Source organism: Electrophorus electricus, chromosome 24, assembly GCF_041902795.1.
Source record: "Electrophorus electricus isolate QZ-2024a chromosome 24, ASM4190279v1, whole genome shotgun sequence".
NCBI classification, from domain to species: Eukaryota; Metazoa; Chordata; class Actinopteri; order Gymnotiformes; family Gymnotidae; genus Electrophorus; species Electrophorus electricus.
Genome location: NC_137520.1, coordinates 12,540,674 through 12,567,318, shown reverse-complemented (window position 1 = coordinate 12,567,318; position 26,645 = coordinate 12,540,674). Strand labels below are relative to the sequence as shown.

Genomic DNA, 26,645 nt, shown 5'->3' with positions numbered 1-26,645 from the left:
CAAACGCAAAAACCCACTGACGACTGCTATTTCAGCACATTAGCCCTTTTAGAGAAGACAAAAAAGCCTGTAGAATGTGAAGGCTGCAGTGAATGTGAGTGAGAACGCCTAACCTTTAACGAGACTAACAGCCAACAGCAGCGGCGGCAGTCGCGCCCGATCTCACGCGTCGCGCTAGTCCCTCCTGCACAGTGCCACGCAGGCTGCGTGCGAGCAACGCGAGGCACTGCAGGGCTCCCAGAGAAGGATCCCAGGCCTTTGCGCACGCCGCCTTTGCGCGCAGAGTTAAATGTTTTGAAGGTCGCACTTTCTCTCATTGATCTCGCAATGTTTGTTAATTACATTGTCACTGATGTTGCGCGAGATAATTAAGCCACTATGTTTATATGCATAATTATGTGCGCCCCACATCAGCTTCTGAAAGACAGCGGTGAGGAAAGAGAGAGAGAGAGAGAGAGAGAGAGAGAGAGACAGAGAGAGAGAGAGGGGGGGGGGGGGATATTTTAATTGTGAGCCACGCGGTAACACGGCGATATAGATGCCCTAGTTACAATCAACAAAGAAGGAGAAGTGGAAGAGAGAGAGAAACAACTCAAAAGAAAGGAGCGGAGTGTGTTCACTGTAGCAGTCAAGCAGTTTGGCTCTGATGCAAGATGCCAATCCATCGGAGGCCCCAGGACACAGGTGGAGCATGTTTCACTAACACAAAGTCATATTTACAGAAGGCCTTCTTGTTGTTGTTGTTGTTGTTATTATTGTTGTTGTTGTTGCGTTTTCATTGTTTCTTCCTCCCCCAAACTACATGCAATGTGACTAATTAAAACCACCCAAAGCCGTTTGCCCAGAAACGGATCATTATGAGGCTACAGGCTTGGGTGATACAGGGCTGGGGGGAAGGGATGAAACACAACACAGCTGGTCAGCCGGCTTGATCATGGCAAAAGATGTAAACAAAACGACATATTTTGCAATGATATGTGAGCAAGCAAAAAATGTACCAGAATAACCAGATTTTAGCTGCTTTCTTTTACAAAAGTGGCCAGTTATTTTTACTGTGGGCGAAATGACTTTATCACTGGTTGTTATCTGCTTTGGTTTCAGTGGCATTTCACTTTGGGCACTACTGTAGAAGATCTCTGATAAGTCAGAGGGCAGATTCAAAGTTCATTCCCTCACCAGAGTAGTAAATGTCTGCTTTCACTGTTTTCTGCTGTTATTGTAATGAATGGAAGTGCGACATCCAGTATGGCTGATGGTGTCCCAGATACATGGCACGGGGTGAAAGTGAGGAGAGGATTCGAGAGGGGTGTGTGTGTGTGTGTGTGTGTGTGTGTGTGTGTGTGTGTGTGAGCGTTCACCTCCTGGAGCAGAAAAGAGCTGGCCACTGAGGCACAGGTTTTGGTAGGTGAGAGGTTTAGGAAGGTCCTAGAAAACCAAAGACTCAGAATCTCGAGAATGCTCGAGAGCTCATGCCCTCTGTGTGCAAGAGAGAGACTGAGAATGAGAGAGAGCGTAAGAAAGACAGACAGGACGAAGCAGAGAGAGAGAGAGAGAGAGAGAGAGAGAGAGAGAGAGGGGAAGAACGGTACCTGGAGAAGAGAAGGATGCTTGGCAGTTGGTGGTCTCACTGGAGGGTGGGTAGCCCGTCTCTTTGTGGGCACTGTCTTCCGAGTCCCTATCGTCGTGGAAACTGCCATCGTGGGAGGCAGGCATGGCCTCCACCTCGTGGCCGTTGTCCTCCTCATCGCTGCAGCCTTTGGGCTGTACCATGTACACGCCCTCGGGGGGCCCCTCGTCGCTGCTGCTGCCCTTGGGCCCCCTGGTGTCGTCTGTGTCCACAGACGGCGGGTCGTCGGCGTACTCGCCGTTCACCCACTTCTCGATGGCCTCGCGCCGCTTCTGTTCATCCTCCAGGCCCGGGCCCAGGCTCAGGGCCTCCGCAAAGTCGCCGTCGGGCTCCTCGTAGTGGGAGCTGCCGCGCTCGCTGTGGTCCGCCACACTCGCGTCCAGCTCGGCGGTCTGCGAGCTGCCATCGTACACTACTTGCCGGCTCAGCTTGGCGCAGATAGCATTGAGCTTCAGGCCACCTTTCCTTTTGGCGGCCATCGTGGAGTTTCCTGAGGTCTTTTCAGTGCATAAACCCCTTTCAGCTGGTAATGAGAGAGAGAGAGAGAGAGAGAGAGAGAGAGGAAGGGAAAAAAGAAGAAAGCAATATAGACAAGAATTGTTAATAATTGAAGCAATATTGCCTGTGCTGAAATATGAGTTCAGTTATGATACAATTAAACAGCATTAGCAGCAACAGATAAGGGTCAGCAAAGCCTTGCAGAAGAGTGATGCTATTCTTATATGGCACTAACTTACCAGCAAGAATGCCCATCACTGAAAAAATGACGCAGAGGTCTAACTAAAGGCTCAATGTTGATTTTGCCTCATTATTTAGGTAATAATACCAACATTATTTAGGTAATAATACCAACAGACACACCTAGTTGACAATAAGGAAACAAACCTCCATTCCATCACTATAAACCTAGAAGGAAAGGAAAAAAAACAAACACAGCTAGATCGCAGTCGGACCCCCAGCGGTGCTCAAGCAGCCACTGTGTGGAGATTTAATCCTCACCACGACAGCCGAGTAAGAACAACTCCACGCTGACTGGCTTCAACTAGAGAGGCCCAGGCTCCTGGCAATGGAAGATCTGTTCAGCCTTAAGCCTGACAGTCGGAAGACATGAGCACTGTCTGCAGAAGCGTCTAGAGCACGCGAGAGAGTCTAGAAAGTGTGGAAGTGTCTGGATGGCGTGGAAAGGCAGTTTGAGGGAGGAAAAAAGCTCTTGGGCAGCAGTCCTGCCGCTTCCACTGGGCCCTCACACCTCACTTCAGCTGCGATGTCCTTTTTTCTCCTCTCCCCTCCCCATTTGCAGTCTCTTGAACCCACAGTGGACCAAAAAAAGCTGAGCCCTGCAGAAATGTTCCACTGTACCAGTTACGTTCACCACGCAGGACTAGGTTGTTTCAGGTCTCGGGTCTAAAAATGTCAAGTTGGTGGTCGCTTAGAGATCAAAAGTTTGATCTCAGCTTGACAGAAAGACACTCACATACAAACTTCCTGTGTGCACCTCAGCGACTTACAGTAGTCCGAGCCAGTGGTGCACTGCTGGGTGTTAACATTGTTCAGAGAGCAAACAAACGTTGCCTGCATTGCTAGCCAGCCAAGGAGGCACTGACCCTAAACATACGTGTTCTTTCTTACCCATTGTGCCACATTTAAAGAGTATGTGTGTCCTGACCCCCTGTGTGGGCATTCTGGGGACAGAGCCCACCTGCTCCTCTCCAAGTTACCTCGCCCTCACACTACACAGCAACCAATTTGTGATTTACAAAAGTTCATTTTTAATAGGTTTTCCAGGTTTAAAATCAGACATGCTGTTAAGGTCAGATCTTTACTGTGCTGTAAATGAAGAATTGGGGGGAGGGAGGCTTGAAGTGAGGGGGGCGTCTCTTGGACATTTATTTATCACAGCCATCTGTGGAATGCCGGTGATGGTATTTAAATGCCGCATGGCCAAAAGTGCTTTTTCTGCACGTACCTCATGAGCTGATTGGTAAAAAGGCAAAAGTATTCAGTGTAAAATTGAACACTGGACAGGAAGAAAAAGACACGGCACTAAAACACACCCCAGATGAAGTGACATTCTGATAAAGTGGAAAAACAGGTTTCTGCACCAAAGATGTGTGTGTGCGTGAGCTAATGCGATTTCCCCGAGTGCAGTTTCTACGGGTTATTTTGGGGGGGGGGGTTTTGCATTGTCCCCATTTTTGCCCCTCTTTTGCTTGGCAGGCTGATGGATACGGCTCCAGGCTGAGCTGTTGCGCTGGGGGCCGTGTGGGGGGCCCTGCGTTCTCTGCTCATGCTTCCTTAGTTACAGCATCTGCGCTCGGCCCTTCCTCCTCGAAACAATGAGCCGAGGAATTACGCGCACGCAGCGCCCGCCCCGATGCCCCTCGCCCTTCTGGTCCAGACTGGACCCGACGACACACTTTCACCCGTAGACAATCGCAGGAGTGGGGTAGAAAGGTCATGCTGTAGAGGACAGCAATTTAGGACCTAAAAAACAGCTGGAAAAACTATTAGGAAGTGGAAGACATAAATTCTGAAGTATTTTTTCAGAACACCTCTGAAGGAAGATTGAGGTCATTTGCGTGTAACGGTAAAGGTCACTTTTCTGTTTACTGTGCCACTATTTCATGCTTTAACTACTGATTTCCTGAACACGGCAATCTAGCTTTTCCTCATAGGAAATGACCCCCGAAAAGTGATTTTTTTTTCTCCCCCCCCCCCCCCCCCCCATTATCCACAATTTATGTACATTTTTGCTAACCACCTTACACTCATGGTCAGTGTCTACTGAGATAATATTCTAATATAAAAATCTCCATGGACACAGTAAATTCTTCTTTACAAAGCCACGGAAAGACTCCTTTGTCTGAAGTCAGCATCTGAGGTGTTGAAATAAAAGCGGTTAAGACATTAACGAGAGAATCCCTGCACCATCCTTAAACAGAGCAGGCTAGGCCGCACACGGCCTCCGATTTGAATACGCGCCTGCCAACAGCACTGCTTCTGCTTCCAACGACAATGGGAATCGCTATGGTAACGACGCTGTTTACCTCCAGCCGCTTGCGCGCATGATAGCGTGCAGCGCGATAAAAATCAGTGGGGACAGAGATGAAAGCACAGAGCGTCTCGGGGGAGGCCTGCTGTGTCTCCGGGGAGCGCCGTTCACGTTCACAAAAATAGGTGCTACAAGCAGCAAAGCCGCATTAATTCTGCGTTCTGACCTCCTTTTCATCCCAGCGCCCGACGGCGCAGGCGCTTCAGGAGCCGCAGGGCTCGGCAGGGCTCGGAGACGCTTGGCCGCCATGGATCTCCAATGCAGTGGCAGTGGGGATCATCCCAACTGAACCTAACGTTTTCCTAAGCAGAGATGTTTACTGTAACGCTGACAAGATTTTCGTGGAAAGAGTGCAGGTCTGGGACCCCTGTAATTCCGTTACTGTATAAGGAGAAAAGCTTTTGCGAAAATACTCCAACTATTTTAAACAATTTCCACAATAAGGACGAGAGAGGTCCTCCTTTTTATCTGCAAGGCCCAAGATGCACATCAAAGGTCTGGCGAGTCCTGTTTCTCGTCAGGGCGGGGCGACCGATGTGGCGGCCGGTCGGAATGGCTGAGGTTCTACAGAATGACTCAGGGCAGATGAAAGATCAGCGCTCCTGAAGTCAGCCTGCTGAGAGCCTCCTGGTCCTCCGTGCCGCGTTGTTCAACGCCGCGCTTCTGTTTATGCGCCAGAATGATATCATACACAATCAAGTGGCGTTTCGAAGCCTGCTAATGTTGTTGGAAGTGTACTATTTGTGTGATCGTGTGCTACCTCCAATCAGCCTGCCAGTGTGGGGAAGTGGCTGTTAATGAGTGCTCAGACTGGCGTGTCCTGTCCTCTCCCTGATCCTTCGGCATCTACCGCACTCAGAATGTTCTAGACGCGAGCGGAGCGGGGCCCTGTAGGCTTTGCTGAGAGACTTGTGCATGTGTATCCCTGCCTAACAGGCACGCTGGCTGTACTGAGGAGGGGATTTCATTCCAAGTTCAACAAATCTTAAATGACAAGGACAACCCCCCGTAATATGGAGAGCTAATTAATATGAAATAGACCAGGGAAATGCCTGGACACTCAGGGTTTATTTTTCATTATTTAACATGACTTGTGTCAGAGAACTGTGCAGCTTTCTCTGTCCTCAAAAAGCACCACTAGAAGATGGTAACCTGTTTGTCAGACTCATGGGCAAGGCCACACGTCTGCAGAGAGCCTGAGTGAACTCAAGTGTTTCTGGTTCTCCTGGAGGTGTGGCTCCAAAGACCTGTGCGAGTTTGTGTGTTCCCTGACTTCTACAAAGAAGCCCCCCCACCCCCACCCAACCACCCAGGCACGTGCACACTTGTGCGCACGCGCACACACACACACACACACACACACACACACACACACACACACACACACACACACTTGCTTCTCCAATCCACTGCACCCCTCCTCCCCACTATCTGGACTAAAATAGTGGGTTTTGTGTTTATTTTGTGCATTTACAGCTTGCAGGAGTGCGTACCCCGCACTCCGCCGAGGGCGGGAAGCCACTGATGGGCCGTCGTAGCCCACCGCGGACCCCTGCTTCTGTCCTCTCTCTCACTTTTATTACACAAGAATAACAATAAGCAAGTCCGCGACCCCGTCTCCGGATTCGCCGCCGTTTTTCCAACAGCCTGTGCTGATGCTCCAAATTTCCATTTTCTGCATGCATATTTAATTGGGTTTTGTCCCAGTGGAGCGGAAATGATTTGTTTTTTGCTCTCTGTTCACTTGACTCCTCTTCGGAGTCGCTAACCCTGATTAAGACGTTCGCGTTAATTTCCCAGCGCACACCTTTTTTTGTGCATTAATGGTTCTGATCGTCTAATTAAAACTTCTCGGCGTCGCTGCTGATCACTGCTCGTTGTGCTCCTGACCTGAAGTTTTAATTGCCGCGTCAGAGGCGATAATAATAATTTCTGGGTTCTGATGATTAAAAACAATGCCACTGCCAACTGTGTTTTAAAAGAAACAGAGCTGCAAAGAGAAGCTGGTACAAGGATTTGGAGCAGAGTATGAAATAGAGTATAGAATAGGGTATGGAGTGGAGTATGGAATAAAGTACGGAATATGGTATGGAATAGAGTATGGAGTGGAGTATGGTATGTAGTGTGGTAAATGGAGCAGGATGTTGAGTAGAATACAGAGTAATGTAGTCATGTATGGAATAGTGTGTGGAGCAGACTTGCAGGGGTGATAAACTGGGAGAGAGATATTCCAGTGGAAACATACAGCGCTCTCCTCAGGAAGGGGACAGACAGAATTCTCCCCTTTTCAGTCATTTTGAGGTTGGGGAAGAAAAACAGGTTGGGCTTCAGTTTTGCTTTGATATGAAAGCAGCACAAGATCTGTGGTGGCTGGCATGAGAACACACACAGACCCACACACAGCTGGCTGAGCTGGTTTAAGTTTTTGTTCTGAGAATCAGGGCAAACGAGATCTAATAACTGTATTTCAAAACAGGAAATTTCTAGGAATAAAAAAAATCCCCACAAACATCCGTCTCCAGGATGAGTGTGGAGTGAGGAATATCAGGAGTTTCAAGAGCCGTTTGGATTCATGTTCTGCAAAACAGCATTTAATGGAGAATAAACAACACTGAGTGAACCTGTGTTGAATCCGGGCGAGCCATCAGCACTGAGGGGTTACAGCCCAAATCAAACGTGAACTGACACTGCAGTGGAGTGCTGAAACCGTCGTATCGTTCGGAAAGCTGCACACTCACTCTGGTGCACTGTCCTCTTTTATCTGATGGATTCTAATGGATTTTTTAGATTCCGCTGCAGGAATCAATCCATAGTGTGAGGATAGACATACAGAAGAAACAATTATGCTCAAAATAGAAAGAGACAAAAACAAACTCCTCTTTTCCTTCAAAAAGAAACATTTAAAGTCACAGGACACAGGCCCACAGACACAAGCACATACCCGCAAACACACAAGCCCACAGCAGAAATCTGTTTTATTATTAATCAGTCACTTGCACATCTGCATGCGTGCACAGTGTTTTCTTTCTCTATCAATATAGCACTTATTGCTTTTAGTCTAGAACGTGACCTTGCACACTGCACGCTGCCGTCTTTGGGCCGACCTTGAGGGACACACTCCGACTTTTCACAGAAGCTCTCTCTCTCTCTCTCTCTCTCTCTCTCTCTCTCTCTCTCTCTGACTCTCACTCTCTCTCTCGCTCTCTCACAGACAGGAGCTTTCAGCCGAGTGCAGTACACGGGCCAGGGGCCGCCATGTCTCGCACAAATAAACAAGTGCAGAGGAAACACAAGAGTCACACAGCCACACGCCACACAGGACAATGGACACAGAGTACCAGTGTATATTTTTAAGTTGAAAACGGAAATATGTTGTTATGGATGCAATTAGGCACAATTCTAGAGAACAAATACATGCTTTAAAACATGCCATAAATCTAATCCACTGACAGTTTTATAAAAAAAAGAGAAGAAAACACGAGCAGTTGTGAAAGAGAGCCCGTACTTTGTTCAACAATAGATCTGGAACTTTTATCTTTCCTGGGATGGGAAAGTTCAAACCTGAACTCTGACTAGCAGCTGGCAGACTTCAAGTGACGCTTTTCCCTGGCGTTTGCCCCGCGCAAGCCGGCGTGCTCTCGCACCTCAGCGGAACACCAGAGTGTCAGGGCCTCCCGCCTCGCCGAGCGGGCCCCGGACGCTTCATTGGCGCCGGGCAGGCGGCGACCCCGTCGGTGGGGGTTAATTAGCCCAGTTGGCAGCTGAGGGGGCACAGGGGCAGAGAGGTGACGCGCCTGGTAGGAAGCTTGGCAGCGGGGCACGGCCGTGGTGCCGGCGTGAGGCACACCGCACCCCTCGAGGGCCCTTCAGCTCACATCGGCACAGATTAACTGCTTGAGTTGTATGTTTGTCACGAGGAGCAGTGGGGGGGGGGGGGGGGGGGAGTTTGTTTGTGGTGGGTGGGGGCGGGTGGGTGTAGGAAGGCTTGGCAGGAGGGAGAGAGGAGATGGAGAGACAGGTGAGGAGAGGTCAGGCTGGAGTCTGTCACTCAGAGGCTTTATCTGAGGGGATGTATTTAATTTAGCAGTTCTGCAACCACACTGCTGGGTAGGCCAAGCCACCCAGCAGGATATACCCTCCAGAGGGAGCATGGAGCAAGCCACTCGATTAGTTATCAATTAAGAGTGGAGAAACATCCACCTGCTATGTGAGAGAGAGACTGAGAGAGAGAGACACAGAGAGAGAGAGAGAGACAGAAAGAGAGAGAGAGAGAGAGAGAGAGAGAGAGAGACAGAGAGAGAGAGAGACACAGAGAGAGAGAGACACAGAGAAAGAAGAATCCTGGTTCTGCCCCATTAAAGAACATTCAGCTCAGAGCAAGGACTGTAGACCCAACACCTTACAAAGAAACACCCTCTCTACCTTTGCTTAGAATCTAAAGCTTAATCTCTCTCTCTCTCTCTCTCTCTCTCTGGGCATCAGGTTCACCTTGATATGAAACAGTGTCACCCCAGATAATATCAGTCAAGGTTATCTCAGATAACCCCAATGCTAAACTTACAGTGCAGTGTGTTTAGATGTTTAGACATGGGGCCCCTCTCACCAGCATATGAATTTCATTATAGTGAAATGAGTTGTGGCATTTCTTTAACAAGACTCTTAAGACAGTTTGACAGCCTATAAGGCACTTTGCTGTAAAAAAAAAAAAAAAAAAAAAAAAAAAAAAAAAAAAAAATTAAATAAGATGCCGCAACAAAGCACCTTGTGTTAAGACGCAGTTTGACGGGTAGTGTGTCTCGGCTGGGGGGGGGGGGGGGGGGGGGGGGGAGAAAGGGGTAGCCGTTTCTAGCTCACGGGGAATGCTTAATTGATTTCCAAGGTTACTTCTTCAATTTGTTTTTCAGATGCGCACGCTCATGCTCCTTCAATGTTTTTAAAGGAATTTCCTCCAATTTTTTGCCTACGCTTTTATCACCCCGCTTAGATCCCCGCGCCCTCTGCTGCAGACGAGAGGAGGAGGTGACGTGACATGAAAAAAGAGAGAAAAAATGCATTTCCAGACAGGAAGTCTTGCTGACAGCATCGATCCCTGGTCACCATTAAACCATTTGCTCTGCTTCACAGACTTTGCGACCCCCACCCCACCCTCCACAATGTCCCCTAAACGCCTGCGTCTTCAGGTAGACTCCAGAAGCCCTCTGCGTGACCTTCCTCTGGGAGGGTGGTAGATGGACACAGCCTAGCAGGCCGGAGGCGGTTTGGGAGCTCTGCTACTGAGTCTGACGGGCACGCGTCGCTCTGCCAATATAGAGGTGTTATTATAGGCCTCACAGGCAGCCTGCTACATGAGACAACAGGGCATCGTGTGTGTGTCTGTGTGTGTCTGTGTGTGTGTGTGGGTGTGTGTGTGTGGGTGTGTGTGTGTCTGTCTGCCTGTCTGCTCTTTGCACAACTCCGGCCTCTGACTGTAGGTCATGTTTAATCTGCTGTCATTTCTTTGTCTGTAGGGCCAGTGGCCTCCTATCCAACCCTCCCTGCTACCATCATGGCATCACGCTTCGCAAAGCAGGGCAAAGCCACCTCATCAACACATCAAAATACTTCTAAATTGTTTTCTTTTTTTTTTAAGTATCTAAGTGTTTTGTCAAACAGCATAAAGTGTGTGGTTTGTTTCTGACAGAGATAAGTGCTCTTTTTAAAAGAACTCGGGCAGAGATCTGCTTTACTGAAAGTGTGTGCTATTTTGGTCAGAGAACACAAAAGGAAGTGCTGCTCGCTGACTCAAACAAAGAATTCGCTTTTGATAAAACCACAACAGCTTCTTGTATATTCTACACTAAAACAGTTTGGTTTCCTGATTTTATCAAGGCAATACAGCCAAAACGGAAACAACAACAAGTAAACAGCACAACAGCCCTCATCTCCTGCAGATGTTACAAAAGCTGCAGAAATGTTCAGCAAATCTGGTGTCTGAGAAAAGCAAACATTGAAAAAAAGGGTCATTTTCCTCACCACTGTCTGCCTGGGACCTGACACACACTCACACACACACACACACACACACACACACACACACACACACACACACACACACACACACACACACAGGCTCTTACCTGCAGCTTTAGGTATGTGCACCATGCAATGGAGCATTTTGCTGGCGTTCGAATTCTCCTTATTATTATTTTAAAGTGAAAACGGATACTCCGTTGAAGTGCAAATTTGATGAATTACTGTAGCAGATTGCTGTTATTAATTATTTAAGCATATTTTATAAATATTCAGGTCTGTCATGCATCTAATAATGAAGGCTTTGGAGAAGGTTACTTCCCGTGTGCATCCTAACGTGTCAGAAATATCACTTTTAATCATGGCTGTGTCAGGGTAAGCATCTGAACTCTAAATATACAATCACCACACCCTCCTCCCTCTCTCTCCCTCTCTCTCTCTCTCTCTCTCTCTCCCTCTCTCTGTCCCACTGAATGACCGGCTGGCTTCGTCCAGGCTCAGGTAGGCTGGCGGTGCACGGTGGGCCGCTCCTGCTCCGGTCGTGCGGTGATTTGGGGGGGGGGGGGGGGGGCGTGGGGGGTAATGCATCAGTACTGCTTTACCTTCTGGACGGCCCTGCTCCCAGTGCTAGTGCAGCCATATGGTGTGATGCATATTCATGCAGCCGCGTCTGTGCCGCCACAATGCTTAAGCAGTACTTCACAAACTTCAAATGAGAAGAATAAAGGGGGTGTTGGGGGAGGGGGGGGCACAGGGAAAAGACAAGCAAAGAAAAAGTTTCCCTCCTCCACCATCCCTCGATCCCTTTATTCTTCCTCTTTCCTGTATCTTTTGTCTCTGAGATGTGGATGGGTGCTGAAAGCTGATCCCAGTGTGTGTGTGTGTGTGTGTGTGTGTGTGTGGGGTGTCAGGCTGTGGGTAAACTGTGCTGTCAGGTGGGCTTGGCGCTCTCTCTCCAGCAGGGTAAATTTCAGGCGAGAGCGATGGGGAGATTAACACTGTCAGAACTGCAACACTAACCCTTCATTATCAGAGCACCAGGGCCTGTAAAACACACGCACACTCACACACACACACACACACACACACACACACTCACACACTCTCATTGGCCTTCACTGCCTGGGCACAGAGCTAGTAATTACCAAAGCAACCGCTCACTGTGTTTCTCTCTTTCTACCTCGCCAGCTTCTCCAACTCCTTAATGTCTGTCATCCTCTCAACTCTTCCCTCTCTCTGTTTCCTACTCTCCTCCTCTGTCCCCCACCGCTCGCTCTCTCGCTCGCTCGCTCTCTCTCTCTCTCTCTCTCTCTCTCTCTCTCTCTCTCTCTCTCTCTCTCTCTCTCTCTCTCTCTCTCTCTCTCTCTCTCTCTCTCTCTCTCTCTCTCTCTCTCTCTCTCTCTCTCTCTCTCTCTCCATGCTCTGCTATGGACGGCGTGACACACTTGTCCAGATGCCAGGCACCGCGGCAGTGCATGCGCGTGCCGTATTAAGCGCCGCTTTATCAAATTAGTTCAGTCCCCAGCTGATGCGTAATAAAGGTACAGTGATGCCCCCGCCGGGTCCCCAGGCATCAGCACCCTGGGCATAAGGCCTGGCACATGCCACGCGCACCCTCCCACCACACACACACACACACACACACACACACACACCCCTGCTGCTTGGCTTATGGTCTCCACGTTGCCCCTGCATTGTCCCGGGACGAGTGTCGCACGCACGCCCTGGCGCGCGTTCGGACGGACGGGTGTGCATTTTTGATTTGCAGGCCTGGAATCGCGTGCGTCAGCTCGCCCCGGCGGGGGTTTTAAACGCGGCCTCTGAAAGGACCAGCCAGGCGAGGGAGGGAGAGTGTCACCGCCGCACACGGGGGCCAGACTTTAACAGGTGACACCAGGCTCTCACTCGCCCCATGCCAGCACCTCAGCTGTCAGGAGCCCCGGCCTCCGACTCTGACACCAGCAGCCGCGCGGGGAAGAAAGAGCCTCTGTTCCTGAACTTCTGAGCAGGTGCTTTAATGAGGAACAGGGGCGCAGAGTGGCTGAGACACTAATCTGAAAGGTCTGACCGAACAGAAACAAAGCGCTCTCTGCGATATGAGTTTAGCCAGCCAGAGAGTTAGGGGATGAGTTACAGCCCCTGGACTGCTGAGGAGGCTTGTATTTATGGGGGAACTGAGTGAGTGTTAAATCCCTGCTAAGAAATAAAGTCGTCCCTGGGCGAAGCCGGGAAACATTTCACTCAGTCTAACAGGCAAAAACAGAAAAGAAAAAAAAAGGCCTTTCCTCCTCTGAAGAGAAGAGCGATTCCTTATTCTGCACACAGAGGGGAAAACGACACAGAGACATGCAGGGCTATCAGACTCCAGGCACATGAATCTTTAAACTGTATTTGAATGTTGCTGAATACTCTCAAGACAAGCATTCCCAGGGGATGCGGAGACAAAAAAAAGGAAAGACTCCGATTCCTCTAAAATGTCACACCTCACTTCTCGGATACCTGCGAAGAACTCCACAAGTTTCTCAACGGAGAGAACGCGAGCTAGCCCAACCCCTGAGATCGTGCCAACACCTCTCAATCAAACACAGAAGATAAACTACAGTATAAGGCAAAGACTCGTGACCCCTGCTGCGACTGGCGGGGGGCGGGGCCTACACCTCACCTCCATCCTCCTCCGCCCCCAACCAGTAATCAAGATTATTCCTTAAAAAGGCTCTATTTCTGCATTAAGTTAAAAGGCCTATATCTTTCTCCTCTCCTCCGACTCAGGGCAGCCTCACTTACTCTAAGTATCTCAATAAATCAGCAGTTACTGTTAACATGTACTCCACAATTCAGTCATCAATCTCTCAGGGCTCAGAGTGAAAACAGGGGAAATCTCTGCTTAGTAAAATCTCTCGCAAGTGTGTGCCTGAACGGCAGTGTGCGCGCGTGCACACACACACACACGCACACACACACACACACGCACACGCACACACATACAAGCACAAGTGCGAACAAAAAAACAAACTGATCCACGGGGACGTTAGAACCGCTGCCAGATCACTTCGGAAACATAAACCCAATTCTCTGACCTCACCTTTCACTAAGGGTTCAATTCCACTGGCAATAGAAACAAACCAACAAGGGTGAATAAAGAGAGATCAGCAATCCCCCATCCTCTCAATCTCTCTCTCTTTATTCTCTCCTTCTCCCTTCTCTCTTTTCTACTTTATCTATTCTCCCTCCCCCCCCCCCCCCCCCCTTCTAACTCTCTGTGTTTGGCCTGTTTGGGTCCCACCTCCGAGACCACACTGTCCTTTTGCTCGCTGAAGTCTGGGACGGACAGTGGGCAACTGTGAGGTGGAGATGGGGGGGGGTTGGTTCTTCATGCAAATGTGTGTTTAGTTTCGCCAACACCGTGTTTATTTAACAAAAGGGGATAGTCTCACTGACTTTCAAGGCCCAGGCCGCGGGTGGCCCGGCCGAGCAGCAGTTGGCAGACCCTGCTCCGTGTCCCTTGGCCCTCCACTAAAACCTCCCAAGCATCCTCACACCTGTACCTGCACTAGAGGGTGAAAGCTAGCTCGATGCTAGCAGGCAGCCACTCAGCTGGGCAAATAACACCACATGTCAACTAGTGGGGAAACTCTGTGTCTCCCTTCTCCCAGGCCTGGATAATAATTAAGAACAACAGTTTGAGAGAAAATGTACACACTGGCTAATCCCAAAACTGGGGGAGATTAGACATCTAAATGATTAATACTCAAGATATATTTATCATGGAATTATTGCTCATACATTACACCTGTGGAATATGACCAGAACAAAGTATTTTAAAAATGCCACTAAGTCCATGTATCGACCAAAACATATTGAACATATGTCCACAAGCCAACAGCCGACGAATTAAATTAAAAAAAACTTTTTTTTTTTTTTTGGAAGCTGCATTGAAAATGAATCTTTCATCTATTAGCTGAACTTTATGAAACATGCCGTTATCTATCCCGGTATCAGCTCTGTGAGTGGGCTGTCCTACATACAGTGGTACTAATCACAGTCACCATGACATCACACTCCAAGACCCACCTCACTCCTCCCGCATCGTCGGAGGGCGTGCGCACGCACACGTGCGTGAGCGCCTGAGTGCGTGTGTGAGCGCGTGCGGTGCCTCGCGCGAATCTTACCTGGCAGAAGACGGCCCTCCTCTCTGGGTCTCACCTCTCCCTGGCGCGCTGGAGGAATTCTCTCCACAAAGCAAGGCATCTTGTCCCCCTGTGTCTCCCCACGCGCTTCCACGGCTACGCTGCTCTCCCCTTGGCTCTCCCTCTCCCACTCTGCCTCTGAACCTTTCTCTCTCTCTCTCTCTCTCTCTCTCTCTCTCTCTCTCTCTCTCTCTCTCTCTCTCCCTCACGTATACAGCACAGATGTCAGGGCTGCGCGTGTTTACCCACTTTACCAGTAGGGGTCCTTCACCACCCTCTGCTCTCCACAGCCGCTATGGAAAAACAGGCCCAGGAGAGAGGGAGTGAGAGAAAAAGACCAGCACCAGTGTGCAAGAGAAAGAGAGAGAGAGAGAGAGAGAGAGGGGAGGGGGGGAATAGGAGGGGAGGAGAGGGAGGGAGCTAGTAGAGAGAAGGTGGGGGAGAGAGAGAGAGAGAGAGAGAGAGAGAGAGAGAGAGGCCACTTAAATCGCTCTGCGAGCGTGTAGCCAGCGGGACCAGCGGAGAGCAGTGTAGGCTAGTCCACTCCACTGGGCTCCTGCCTCTCAGATTGAGTTACACAGCAACAGTGCGTGAGCACCAGCCATGAGCCGAGGCAATAGCGTGGACAAAGAGAGAGAGAGAGAGAGAGAGAGAGAGAGAGAGAGAGAGAGGGATTGGCCACCGCTACTGTTGACACTGATAACATGGGCCACAAACTCCTCACTCACTACACTGAAAGCAGATGCCCGGTTCTCACATTTCAACCACGTTGGTCCTTTTTGTCCCAGAGTGATTGATTTAGAGAGAAAAAAGAGAAAGAAAGTTTTTTTTTTTGGGAGGGGGGGGGTGCAGGAGAGAGAAAAAGAAAGCCAAAAAAAGAGCCCTCCTCCAGAGTCATTGACACGCGCCTGCCAGATTCGAAGGCTCGGGGTTATTCTTCAGCAGAGAACTGGAAGTTTCTCTCCTACTTGTGGGGCACTTTTCACATGGCAGTATTAACGCAGGGGCTGATGTCTGGACGCCTGCAGGCCGCCCAGACCTCCACGCCGCATGATGACAGCTCTCGCTCCCCGAGACAGCTCGCTCAGACACAAGAATTTGAGACTAAGCCTCAAATTAATATCATGAGCCGGACGGCCTCGAACTGCACATTACCGTAAGTGGAAGGTTTCAAGGGTGAGCTGAAAAACTATTATTCATCCAATACTAGGTGTGCCTGTCCTGTGGAAATAACGTGGAATGAGAACAGGGACTGACTGCCCTGCTCAGTTGGGAGGATGAGCTGTGCGCACGTGTGTGTGTGTGTGTGTGTGTGTGTGTGTGTGTGTGTGTGTGAGATAGACTGGTGCTTATGGTCTTGCCTGGGACAGTTGTTGTACAGCTGGCTGGCACAAACGCACACACACACACACACACACACACACACTCGCACGCACACATACACACACACACACACACCTCGAGCCCTCTGCCACACTGAGCGACCTACAGTATGTGCACATAGTCCCTTAAGCTTTATTGAGTATGGCTCAGGTTTACAGCTTAATAGCCACAAAGTTTAGATCGAACGTAACTGTCATCAGGATGTAAGATCCCGAGGCTGACGGGACTCTGCCCTGCGCCCCGAGCTTCATTTGCTTACTGCTCTGAACAGGATAAAGGGAGCTTCTATCAGGACACGTTATCCTGGATCACTAATAACATGGAATTGCCGGTGTCGGAGTTAAATTAAGCAAACTGAAATTAAACCTGAGGCAGAGACAGGTCTGACCAGTTTCTGTCGCTTTTCAAAGAATAAACATGGACGAGCTACAAGGGGGATAAGCGTGTTTTAGTGTTTCAGATCAAAGGAAGGGGTTGGGAGGGCAGGACTCTGATGTGGAAAGAATCTTTCTAATATTTCAGTCACAGATGCAAATTATTTCAAAATGCAGATAAGCATCTTTGTTTATTTATTTTTTTCTTTTTGTCATCCTCCAGTGTGAAAGTGCTGGAGAACGAGGAAGAAAAATGCCAGCTACTTAACAAGCCTTGATTTCTGAGGCCACATGCTGCGAGTCAAACATCCTCTTTCTCTGACACTGTGTCGTTCTCACTTAAACAGACACCTCCACCCTCATTGTACTGGGATTTGCACGTTCTCTCTAAATGGCTTTTCTGACAACTGATCTGTAAATACAGCCAGATCTGCAACTTCCCCTGCTATACCCACCTCCCCTCTCTGCCCTGGTATCAGAGAGTCAGACCTTACACACACACACACACACACACACACACACACACACACACACACACACACACACACACACACACACACACACACACACACACACACACTTCCACCCCAGTCTCTCGTAGCAGATCCCCCCAGCCCATTCTCCCCATTCCCTGTGCCACTATAAAAACACAAATATGCCATAACTCAGCGGGTCGGCCCACCGCTTCCATCCCTGCCCTGCACCAGGGGCCCCTTAGGAAGGTCACCAACAAATGGCTTTCCGATTGACTGCCCCTGAAATAATTTTGCGTATTAAAACCTGAATCTGCACTTTCTGGCCTGAAAGCCTTTCTAATTATTCTGGCGTCCTTGGGACAGACACAGATCCTTCACAGGAGAAGCAGGGCCCAGACCGGCCAGCGCATCCACCACAAACGTCCCTCCCTCTCTCTCTCCCTCTCTCCCTCTCTCCCTCCTTCTCTCCTGCACCCCCCTGTCTGCTCTTCTCTCATCTGCTGCCCGCTTTACAGCTACCCCCCCCATCTGTTTTCAAAGCGTGTCTGTCCTTTATTAAATTGTTTTCTTTTCCACATTATCAGTTGCCATGGAGACCTCATCTCTCGGATTATTTGAATTTCATTATATCTATTGATTTGGGAGCATTTCATCTTTTTTATTGTTTTTCTGTCAATTTTCGAAACGAATAACCATCTAATTTGCGTCAGCGCTGATTACGTTCGTCCCTCAATAGAGGTCGGCAGCTGTGCCGCGGAAACAAATCAATGGAAAAACATCATAAAACTCGAAAGTACAATCAACCAGGATATGGGTGACATTCCGCGCTTGCCGAAACGAAGTCATCAAAAAATATATACTTTTTTGTGCCTGTGTATGGCCATCTGAATGTGTGTGTGTGTGTGTGTGTGTGTGTGTGTGTGTGTGCGCAGGGGTTATGGGGTTGCCTATGCTGGGATGTGATCTTTGCATCCAGGAGGGTCTGTGACTGTCTCTATCTGAGGATAATGTACCAAACCCAATCTCCTTTTCAATACCTAAACCCCTCGCGCACGCCCCTGACTGAAACAAAAAATGCTTACTTTGTGCTTAAATAATTTATGCAATTTTAGCATTTATATATAAATTTTTTAATAAGCTGCTTGGAGCAAAGTGGCCATTAACAAAACACACAGCTGTCCAATGGCCCGGGCTCTGCAGATCAATTGCGCTTTTTTATGACATGATAAAATGCTTTTAAAGCAATTTACACAAATATGGAAAAAATGGCTTCCTAGGCTTCATTTATTCATAAGGCAGAGTATTAGGAAAAAAAGAAGATGTTGCGAAAAGCCAGGCATGGAAGACGGTCGCGGGCCTAAGTGGAACGGACTTGCTGTCCTCTCTGCAAGGACATAAAGTTGCATTACCAATGCATGCAGTCAAAGGCAATTTAGGAATCACGGTGTGCAAAAGAAAAACATCAGCATATTCGAGGTGTTCACGTATTAATGGGCGGATGCACTTTGGTTCCTAATTCCATGTTCACCATTGATTTTGGATGGTGGTTGCACCTCTAGTCTGTGGGACAGAAGGACACGGATGGATAGATGGCTGGATGGATGGATGGATGGATGGATGAGGCAGGTACAAGGTGAGAAGGATTGGTGAGAAATAACAAAAGGTTTTGACAGGAGTCTACACCTCCGCTGTGTGGCAATAGACACCTGTGCACAAACACACATGACAGGCGGGCGCCACCAGAGAGGGAGAGAGAGAGAGAGAGATGGTGTCTGTGTGTGAGAGAGAAAGAGAGAGAGAAAGAAAGGGAGAGAGAGAGAAAGAGAGAGAGAGTGCGAGTGAGAGAGAGATACAGGACTGGATCAGTGTCATGAGCAAGCCCAGTCATGAAGCTGACACTGGTCCTTCACTAAAAACTGGGTGCTAACCAAGATTAAAAGAGACTGAGAATGTTGTCATATTATTATTGACAGCTTTAGAAACTCCATGTCTTCTCTCTCTTCTAATGTGGGATCTTAGGTGCCCTCCCATCACCCACCAGGACCAGGAAGGCTGGGAGCCAGCTAATCTCTCCTCTCCTCTCCTCTCCTCTATCTCTTCCTCTTCTCCTCCCCTCTCCTCTCCTCCCTTCTTCTCCCCTCTGCTCTCCTCTCCTCCCCTCCCCTCTCCCCTCTCCTCTTTTCTCCTCCCCACATCCCCCACATCCTCCACTCTGCTCTTTACAGATGCTCTCCTGTGGTGCTGTGGGCAGGATGTTCATGACACATGTCAACATTTGACACAGCATTACTTTGCGTCTACAGTGTGCCGCGCCTGGGCCTCTGAAATGAGGGAGCTAACAAATTAGCTTTTTATGTTTATTTGCACGTGGGTGTGTCTGCGTGGGGGGAGCAGGGAGGATGCCAGAGTCACGACTCCCCTTGATTGCTCCGACTGTCTATTGTGCAAAAACATGCCCCTCCCTCCAGTCAACCCGCGACAGAAGTGCAGGAGACTGGATAAATACTATTTTATGTATCGCTATATGAATTCCGCGACAGTAATTACAACGTTCCTCTTTAGCTCCCACACAGAGGCACTAGATCTGGGCCCTGACAGCACAAAAGTGCAATTCCATGTACTGTAAAATTGTAGGTGTATGAGACGCTTGACAGTGCTGGTTCCTAAGCGCTGAACCTAACACCGCACCACACACACTCTATTGATTCCGGTTTTAAGCGCTACATTAATAAGTTGTAAAATAGGGTTTTAAAATACCTGCTGTTGAGGAACGCTTAGATATCGATGGGATATTTTCCCTGAGCGTGCTTTTGAGGTAAACATAACAGTTTTGATTTCTGCCAACCCAGCAGCTTCCACACCACCAATACCACCACCGCCGAATCCCACCTCATCAACACAGCAACAATAACTTGCTTGTATCCAGAAGCAAACATTCCCACAGTGAATAATAGTGCATTTCACGCTTCCTCTGGATGGACCACAAGGAAGAACGTCCCACTCTGAAGGCACTGGGCTTGGGCTGAGATATGTCACCTGGGGGCGCAGCCTCTCGGACCCAGACCTTCTCAACCACACCACCTCGGCCATTTCCACAGAGACTCTGACGCTTCTGGTGTTTTGGTAAGTGGAACGTGTGGATGGAAACCCAGAGATTTGTGGAGGACTGGTTCTTCATATGTTTAATGACAGCAGACTTTAAGCTCATCTGTATTGAGGTCAACCATGACTGCAGTAGATTTTCTGTACATCATTCTTCTCACACCAAGAGCCATCCTGTCAATCGATTATCGTCTAATTAAAATGATTCACTGAATGTGGCTCACACACACACACACACACACACACACACACACACACACACACACACACTGTACATTTTTTGAGCCAAACGTGTAAGAAGTGCTCTACTCTGCTGTAAAAAGCCACACCATTATGGTGCACTAACGTAAAGGTGGGTTATGGCCAATAGAAGCGCGATCTGGCCCGAGCTTGCCCAGACCAACAAAGCAATAAAGTATCATGTCCGCACACAGAGGCTTTAAAAAGCACAATTACGAAGGACCCAGGTTAATAATTAAAATGCATAATTATTGACCCCTATTTTCAATTCCTCTGAAAGTACATTAGATCAGGAAAAGAGAGAGGACAGGCGGGCGGAGGGCAGCTCTAATGCAGTCTCACCGGCAGCAGCTTCCTGCACACCCTAATGCACCTCCCGCGCGGAGTCCTGCACTTAATGAGGCTCTCCTCGCAAACGGAGGAGCTCCGAAACCATCAGCAAGCATTACTATCAACCCAACCCCAGCTGACTAGTGACCCCCAGCCCAACCTTGCCCCCTCTAACCACTACCCCCACCACACACACACACACACACACACACACACACACACACACAAAACATTACCACTTACACACATGCAACTCTGAGTGCCACTCTGGGTTCAGGGATCTGGGCCAGACGAGGACGTTTGCAGGGTTAACTGTCCCTCGGGGGGCTATCACTGCACTGGGCAGCCATCCCTGCTGGTGCCCCTGACATCCAGGCCCCCCTTAACATGCAGTCAAGAGTTATGCATTTCCTGCCAACAAGCCAAATCACTCTTTCATGATTTTCCAGGGGGGGCAGGCAAAGAAAAGTTAAAAGAACATACTTTTGCTCCTACTGTGAAGATGCTGTTTCATGCCTTATGTCACCCAGGTATGGGGTGAGTGGTGTGGCCCGAGCAGTTTGGAGGCACTTTGAAATTCCCAGCAAACCCCGGAACGCCAAGGACAGGTGCATCGAGGTACTGAAAGAACCTGCGCATCTCAGTCCTGAAATAGTGGCATGCACGTCTCTGCGCCGCACCGATTGTCTGGAGATCAGGTGCAATCGGCAATAACGCACCAGGCAGCGGCGCAGCACCCATTAGGCAGGAGCATCAGGGATCGCTAACGCAGCGCCATTACACCATGATTACAGTAAACGCTCCTGTTCCAATCCCCAGCGCCGAAAGGAACGGCTTGGGAAAGGCAAACAGCTGGGCCGGGCCGTGCCGAGGCTGCCTGGCCACTCCCGCGCACAGACCCCCTCTCCCTTTAACGAGTGGGAAAATAAAGCCGCTCGGGCACAATTGCTCGCCACAGTTATGCGGCATGTCTGCGTACTTTTTGCTTCCTTTTTTTTTCATGGTTTCCCTCTAATTAGGATCAGGCAGCTAGTTTGGAGGAAAGAGGAAAATTGGAAGACATGGGTTATGCAGAAGTTCAGCCCAGAATCTATTTACAGTGTAGAATTAATAAGAACCAGAGGTGATAATGGTGCCAACCCACTCAAACATTTGGGTGAGTGATTTTTTATTTAATCACCATTTAGTACAAGTCTGTTCTTAAACACTACAATTGGGAAGCCACAGCGGTAACCAGGCATTCTTCTGTGCAGCTCAGTTTCCCACAGGCTGATACTGCAGCGCTCTGGAAGAGTCGTTGGTGAGAGAGGGAGAACCAACGCCCCCCCCCAGCAATTCCTTCACATCCTTATTTGAACTCACTGTTACTGTCATACGGTTGAAATGTACATACTGAGTGATGAGGCTTCTCCAGCAGTGGGAATGCGAGGAGGAAGACATCCTAATTCTTTAAAAATTCCATTAGTGAGCTCACTGCCACCATGGGAGGCTTGGCCAAAGAGGCACTTCCTCCAGAAGTGCGGGATTTATGCCCCACACATCTCCCTCAAATGGACAGCTCTCCAAACCTGAAAGCCCTCATTCTGATCTGCTGATAATAAAACTGGCGATAAAAGCAAATATCATCCCAAGGAACTAAAGGCCATGCTTCTCTCTCTCAGCACCCCCCCACACACACACTTTGACAATGCTATTCATTTTTGGGAGTTACGTATGATGCAAAATTCTCTGTGATATTTAAGGTATGCGTGCACTGCGAATTATCGAATTTTGAAACACTTTTAAAGAAAGAAACAGAAGAAGAGAACAGGAACAAAAGGTTCCAACCCAGACAGCAAGCCTGTGCTTGTTGCCGGAGGATTGAAGATAGGGATCTGTGTTTATCTCAAAGTAAAAAATACATTTTTTTCCTCCGAGCCTGGTCCTTGAGTCTTTTGTTATCATGTGAAATACCCGCTTCGCTCACCGCAGTTTTGTAATCACGTATGCTGAAATAACCCTGAGCAGCAGGTACGGGGCTCGTCCTGCCTTAACCGAGCAGTCCATCTCGACTGAGAAACACACATCTACAGGCTTAACGCCAGTAAGGCAAGTGTCTGCACACGGCTTGGAGCTGACAATAACGATGGTGAGCTTGGAAATAACGGAGGTGATGAAAGCTAAAGCCTCTTAGTCGAACGCGAGCCATCTGTGGTCGCAGCGCAGCGCCCGGCAAAAAACTCGACCCAACTCTGGGAAGGGTGAACGAACCAGCTAGACCACAGGATCTGCAAAACGGGAAGGAGAGAAGGAGCCACACTTGGAGCTGGGAAAGCGTCAGCGGCCGTGATCGCCAGAAGTCTCGCCGAGGGACCGAAGAATGCACAGGACATGACAGACAGCGAGCAGAAAGCGACCGAGAGAAAGGATGGAGGGAGAGAGAGAGAGAGAGGGAGAGGAACCTGTGCCCTTCAGTCTCACAGTTAAGACAAAGTTAACGAAGTGTGACAGCTGCCAGTTCCTTGACAATTGGGGTCAGTTAGGGGAAAAGAAGCTCAGGTTTTTAGGGCTTTGCAGGAGATGTTGAGGAGCAACTGCCCACCGCAGCATCAGAGGGGATTAGAGGCCAGGCCATCTGCTGTCAGGCCAGGCTCAGGGCCTTTCATGTCCAGCTGGTAGACAAAGCCGATCTCTGCAAAGCGCAACCTGAAGACTCTGTGCGGGGTGGGCCGGGCGCAGGGGAAGACGGCCATGGAGGCAGGGGACACAGCCAATTAAAGCAGAGACAGACAGACACAAGAGCCTCGGCTCACCAGTGACAGATGCAGCTAATGTCTCTCTCTCTCTCTGTATGTCTGTATCTCATGCACACGCACACACACACACCACTCAAATTCTCTATATGCTCTTGTTTGTCATATTACCCAAGTTTCTTTGCTCTAGTTACTCCCTCTCTCTCTCTCTCCTCTTCTCTCTCTTTCTGCTTTATTGACAGGCACTGGCAGGCTTTTCTCTTAGCCGTTAATTTGTTTTGGGTCCAGTCCTGGCCTCCCCCCTGACTGTTTCCTCGATTCTCTGCTACCTTTTAGCTCAGCCGCACGCCACTTGACCCGCCGCTGCCGTGCGTTTCCAGCACTCTAATTGTCGCTTAATCACATATCAACCTGTCACTTAAAGACCCTCTTTTTTCAATTGCAGAAATTTGCATATTGCGCGAAACTAATTTCTATCACAAGCTCTGCTGGCATGCTCCCTCTCCCTTTCTCTTCCTAACACACACACACACACACACTCGCACGCACACACACACACGGACACACACAATACAGTACATATTCTGATATCGTGAAAACAGGATGGTTAACAGGCTCACACATGGTAGGAGTGTGGGAGTTGTGGAGGTGCGAGTGGGATGGCGTGCGGAGCCGAAGGCAGTCTGTCACGGGGGGGGACTCAGAGGACACCGCCAGGGATCATCTCACTTTCCACTCATCTGTAACGGCAGATGGAGAGAACACTCTTTCCATTAGGAGAGAGGCGGGTGGCACGCGTAGAGCCCACACGTTCAGCCGCTATCTCTGCTCCAACGTCTCTGCAGCTCACGCTGGGAGCAGAGGGCCGTGCGCCAGGGGTCTGGGCAATGCTTTACTGGAGACAGCACCAACCCATGGTGGTCCTCTAGAGATGGACAAGTTTAATTATAAAGAGGAGAAAGCTCTTTGTTCCATCTTTTATTATATTAATTGATAAAGGGGGCCGGTTTGGGGGGGGTTTAGGACAGAGGAGCATTTTCACAGGGGTTTAATCCTGTTAGAGTTGCCGGCCAGAGCCCCTCCTCACGGGGGGCACGCCTTCCCCCCGCGCAGCTTCCTCTCCTCGCAGGCAGGGCCGCATTACGACAGGCCGTAACAGAGAGCTCCTGGAGGCCAGAGGCGATGCCGTTGGACAGCAGACTCTCGCCAGAGGCGCACGGGTCGTCGAACGCCACAGCGCCCGTACGTGACGGGCACCGGCTCGAGCCGGGCACGGCCCTCGGGGCCTGCCGCTCCATCGCTAGCTCACATCTGCACTTCCAGGTAGAACCAGCGTTCTTCACACTCTCGAACAAGAGAAGTTCTGATCTCCACTCGTGAGCATTCTTCTTCCACAGGAACGACAGCTGGGCCATGTCACTTTTGCCCACCGAGTCACGAAGCATTTTACTTACATTTTCGAGGGAGGCAGCGTTATGAGATGTACGGCAGGTGAGTCGGACTAATTAAAGCGGCATGGGTCCAGTCTCGCCTGCACGGTGGCATTGAGCTCTTAGCAGAGTTATACACGACTTCCTGAAGAGAGGACCTTGAAGGCACAGACAGGAAGTTGAGACGAGCCAAACTTGCTGCTCACCAGCCCACCACGCCTCTACCTCTGACAACACTCTCGGAGCAGTTACCGGCGGTGCGCTCGTGTGCGTGCGAGCACGCGCCCTTGATTGCGAGTATCTTAACCAAGACAGCGACTCGTCAAAGTGTCGGGCCTGACCTCGAGCAGGGTCCCGCCGCCCATGCCGGTGAGGAGCCAGGACGCCTCCAAACTGTCAAAAGCATTTTCCACCGAGTTGAGGAGAGGGATGAGGAGTGGGGGGAGGGGAGACCTTCCCTGCGTATTCACACACATGCACACACACACACACACACACACACACACACACACACACACACTTTCGTGAGGCTGTCAGGTAAATTAGATCTGAAAGCTGACAATTTCTGACCATATTTCCTTTATTATTTCGAACAAATGCACACCAGCCGCTCTAAGGAGATTAAAGTGACATAAGAGTCGTGAGTGGGGAAGAGAGAGCAGAGAGGATCCAGGTCACACATGTCCCCCTGCCTGACAGCAGCTATATCGCTATCCAATCCAATAAAAATCCCCCCTCCTTTGGCTTTAATTAATTTTACAGCTAGCCTGCTTAATTACTTTCAATCAAAATCCTCTTGCCATCACAAAATTAGAAATGGTTCAACTCCATTAGTCTAAATTCTTCATTTACATACACAAAGACTGTCAGCTCTCGCTAAGCAAACGGCCTCTAGCTTGATGAAATTGTTTTTTTCTTTCTCTCGCTCGCTCTCTCTCTTTTTCTCACCCTTCCTCTCTCTCATCCTTTTTTTCTCTCTCTCCTCCCCTGCCCCCTACATGTTTCACTTTTTTCCCAAGGAGAAAAGTAGCATAAAAAGATTTGGTCCCTGATTTAAGATGGTGTCCTCTCAGGTAAGCTAATAGACAGTGATTAGCACTGCTGTGAGTCTGAAAACCCTACAGCAAAGACGGCTACAGATGTTTTGATACTCTCTCACTACTCTCTTACAATAACACACACACACATATATGCTTCTATGACAGGAACAGAAAATGACTGTGCTCATACTGAAAGAAGTCCCAGAATCACATGTACATGACCAGGTCTTTACCTGGATTAGTTCTTATTTTGGATTTGGCAGGCCAGCTATGGGCAGACCGTGTTGCACAGTCCCACGGGTCCACATGAGCCGGCCGTCAGGACCAGGAGCTGACCCCTCAGAGGCCGCAGGACGGCGCGGACCGGCTGTACGGCCGCTCCCGTGCAACTGGAGTCGAGTCCAGGCCCTTCCTCAAAGGAGCAGACCCTTAATGAGAAAATCACACTTGTCCATTACTCGTGGCTTCCATTTACTAGAGTAACACTACTCAGTCCAGATACGGACACACGTAAACACTCTCCCACACACATACACACACACACACAAGTGCACACACGCGCCCTCGCAAAGTGCTGACGTTCGCTTTGCGTGTTTGTTTTCGTTTTCTGCCACTTCCCTTGACCACACACACACGCAAAGCCACAAACGCTCACTATTTGAG

The 26,645-nt window shown here is 49.4% G+C and overlaps 1 protein-coding gene across 20 annotated transcripts in view; it reads right to left on the bottom strand.

Annotated features, from left to right (window-relative positions):
- casz1 (castor zinc finger 1) overlaps window positions 1-26,645 on the bottom strand; it is a 155,258-nt gene that overhangs the window by 29,164 nt on the left and 99,449 nt on the right. For 15 of the 20 annotated variants that reach the window (XM_035522419.2, XM_035522418.2, XM_035522415.2 and 12 more), the window contains one exon: window positions 1,590-2,150. In XM_035522419.2, the coding sequence (XP_035378312.2) occupies window positions 1,590-2,106 (517 nt within the window). In that variant the 5' untranslated portion in view covers window positions 2,107-2,150. Of the gene's footprint in view, window positions 1-1,589; window positions 2,151-14,857; window positions 15,011-24,132; window positions 24,231-25,283; window positions 25,401-26,215; window positions 26,411-26,645 lie in introns of those variants that run through there. The other 5 variants (XM_035522416.2, XM_081707019.1, XM_081707024.1 and 2 more) reach the window with 5 other exon arrangements.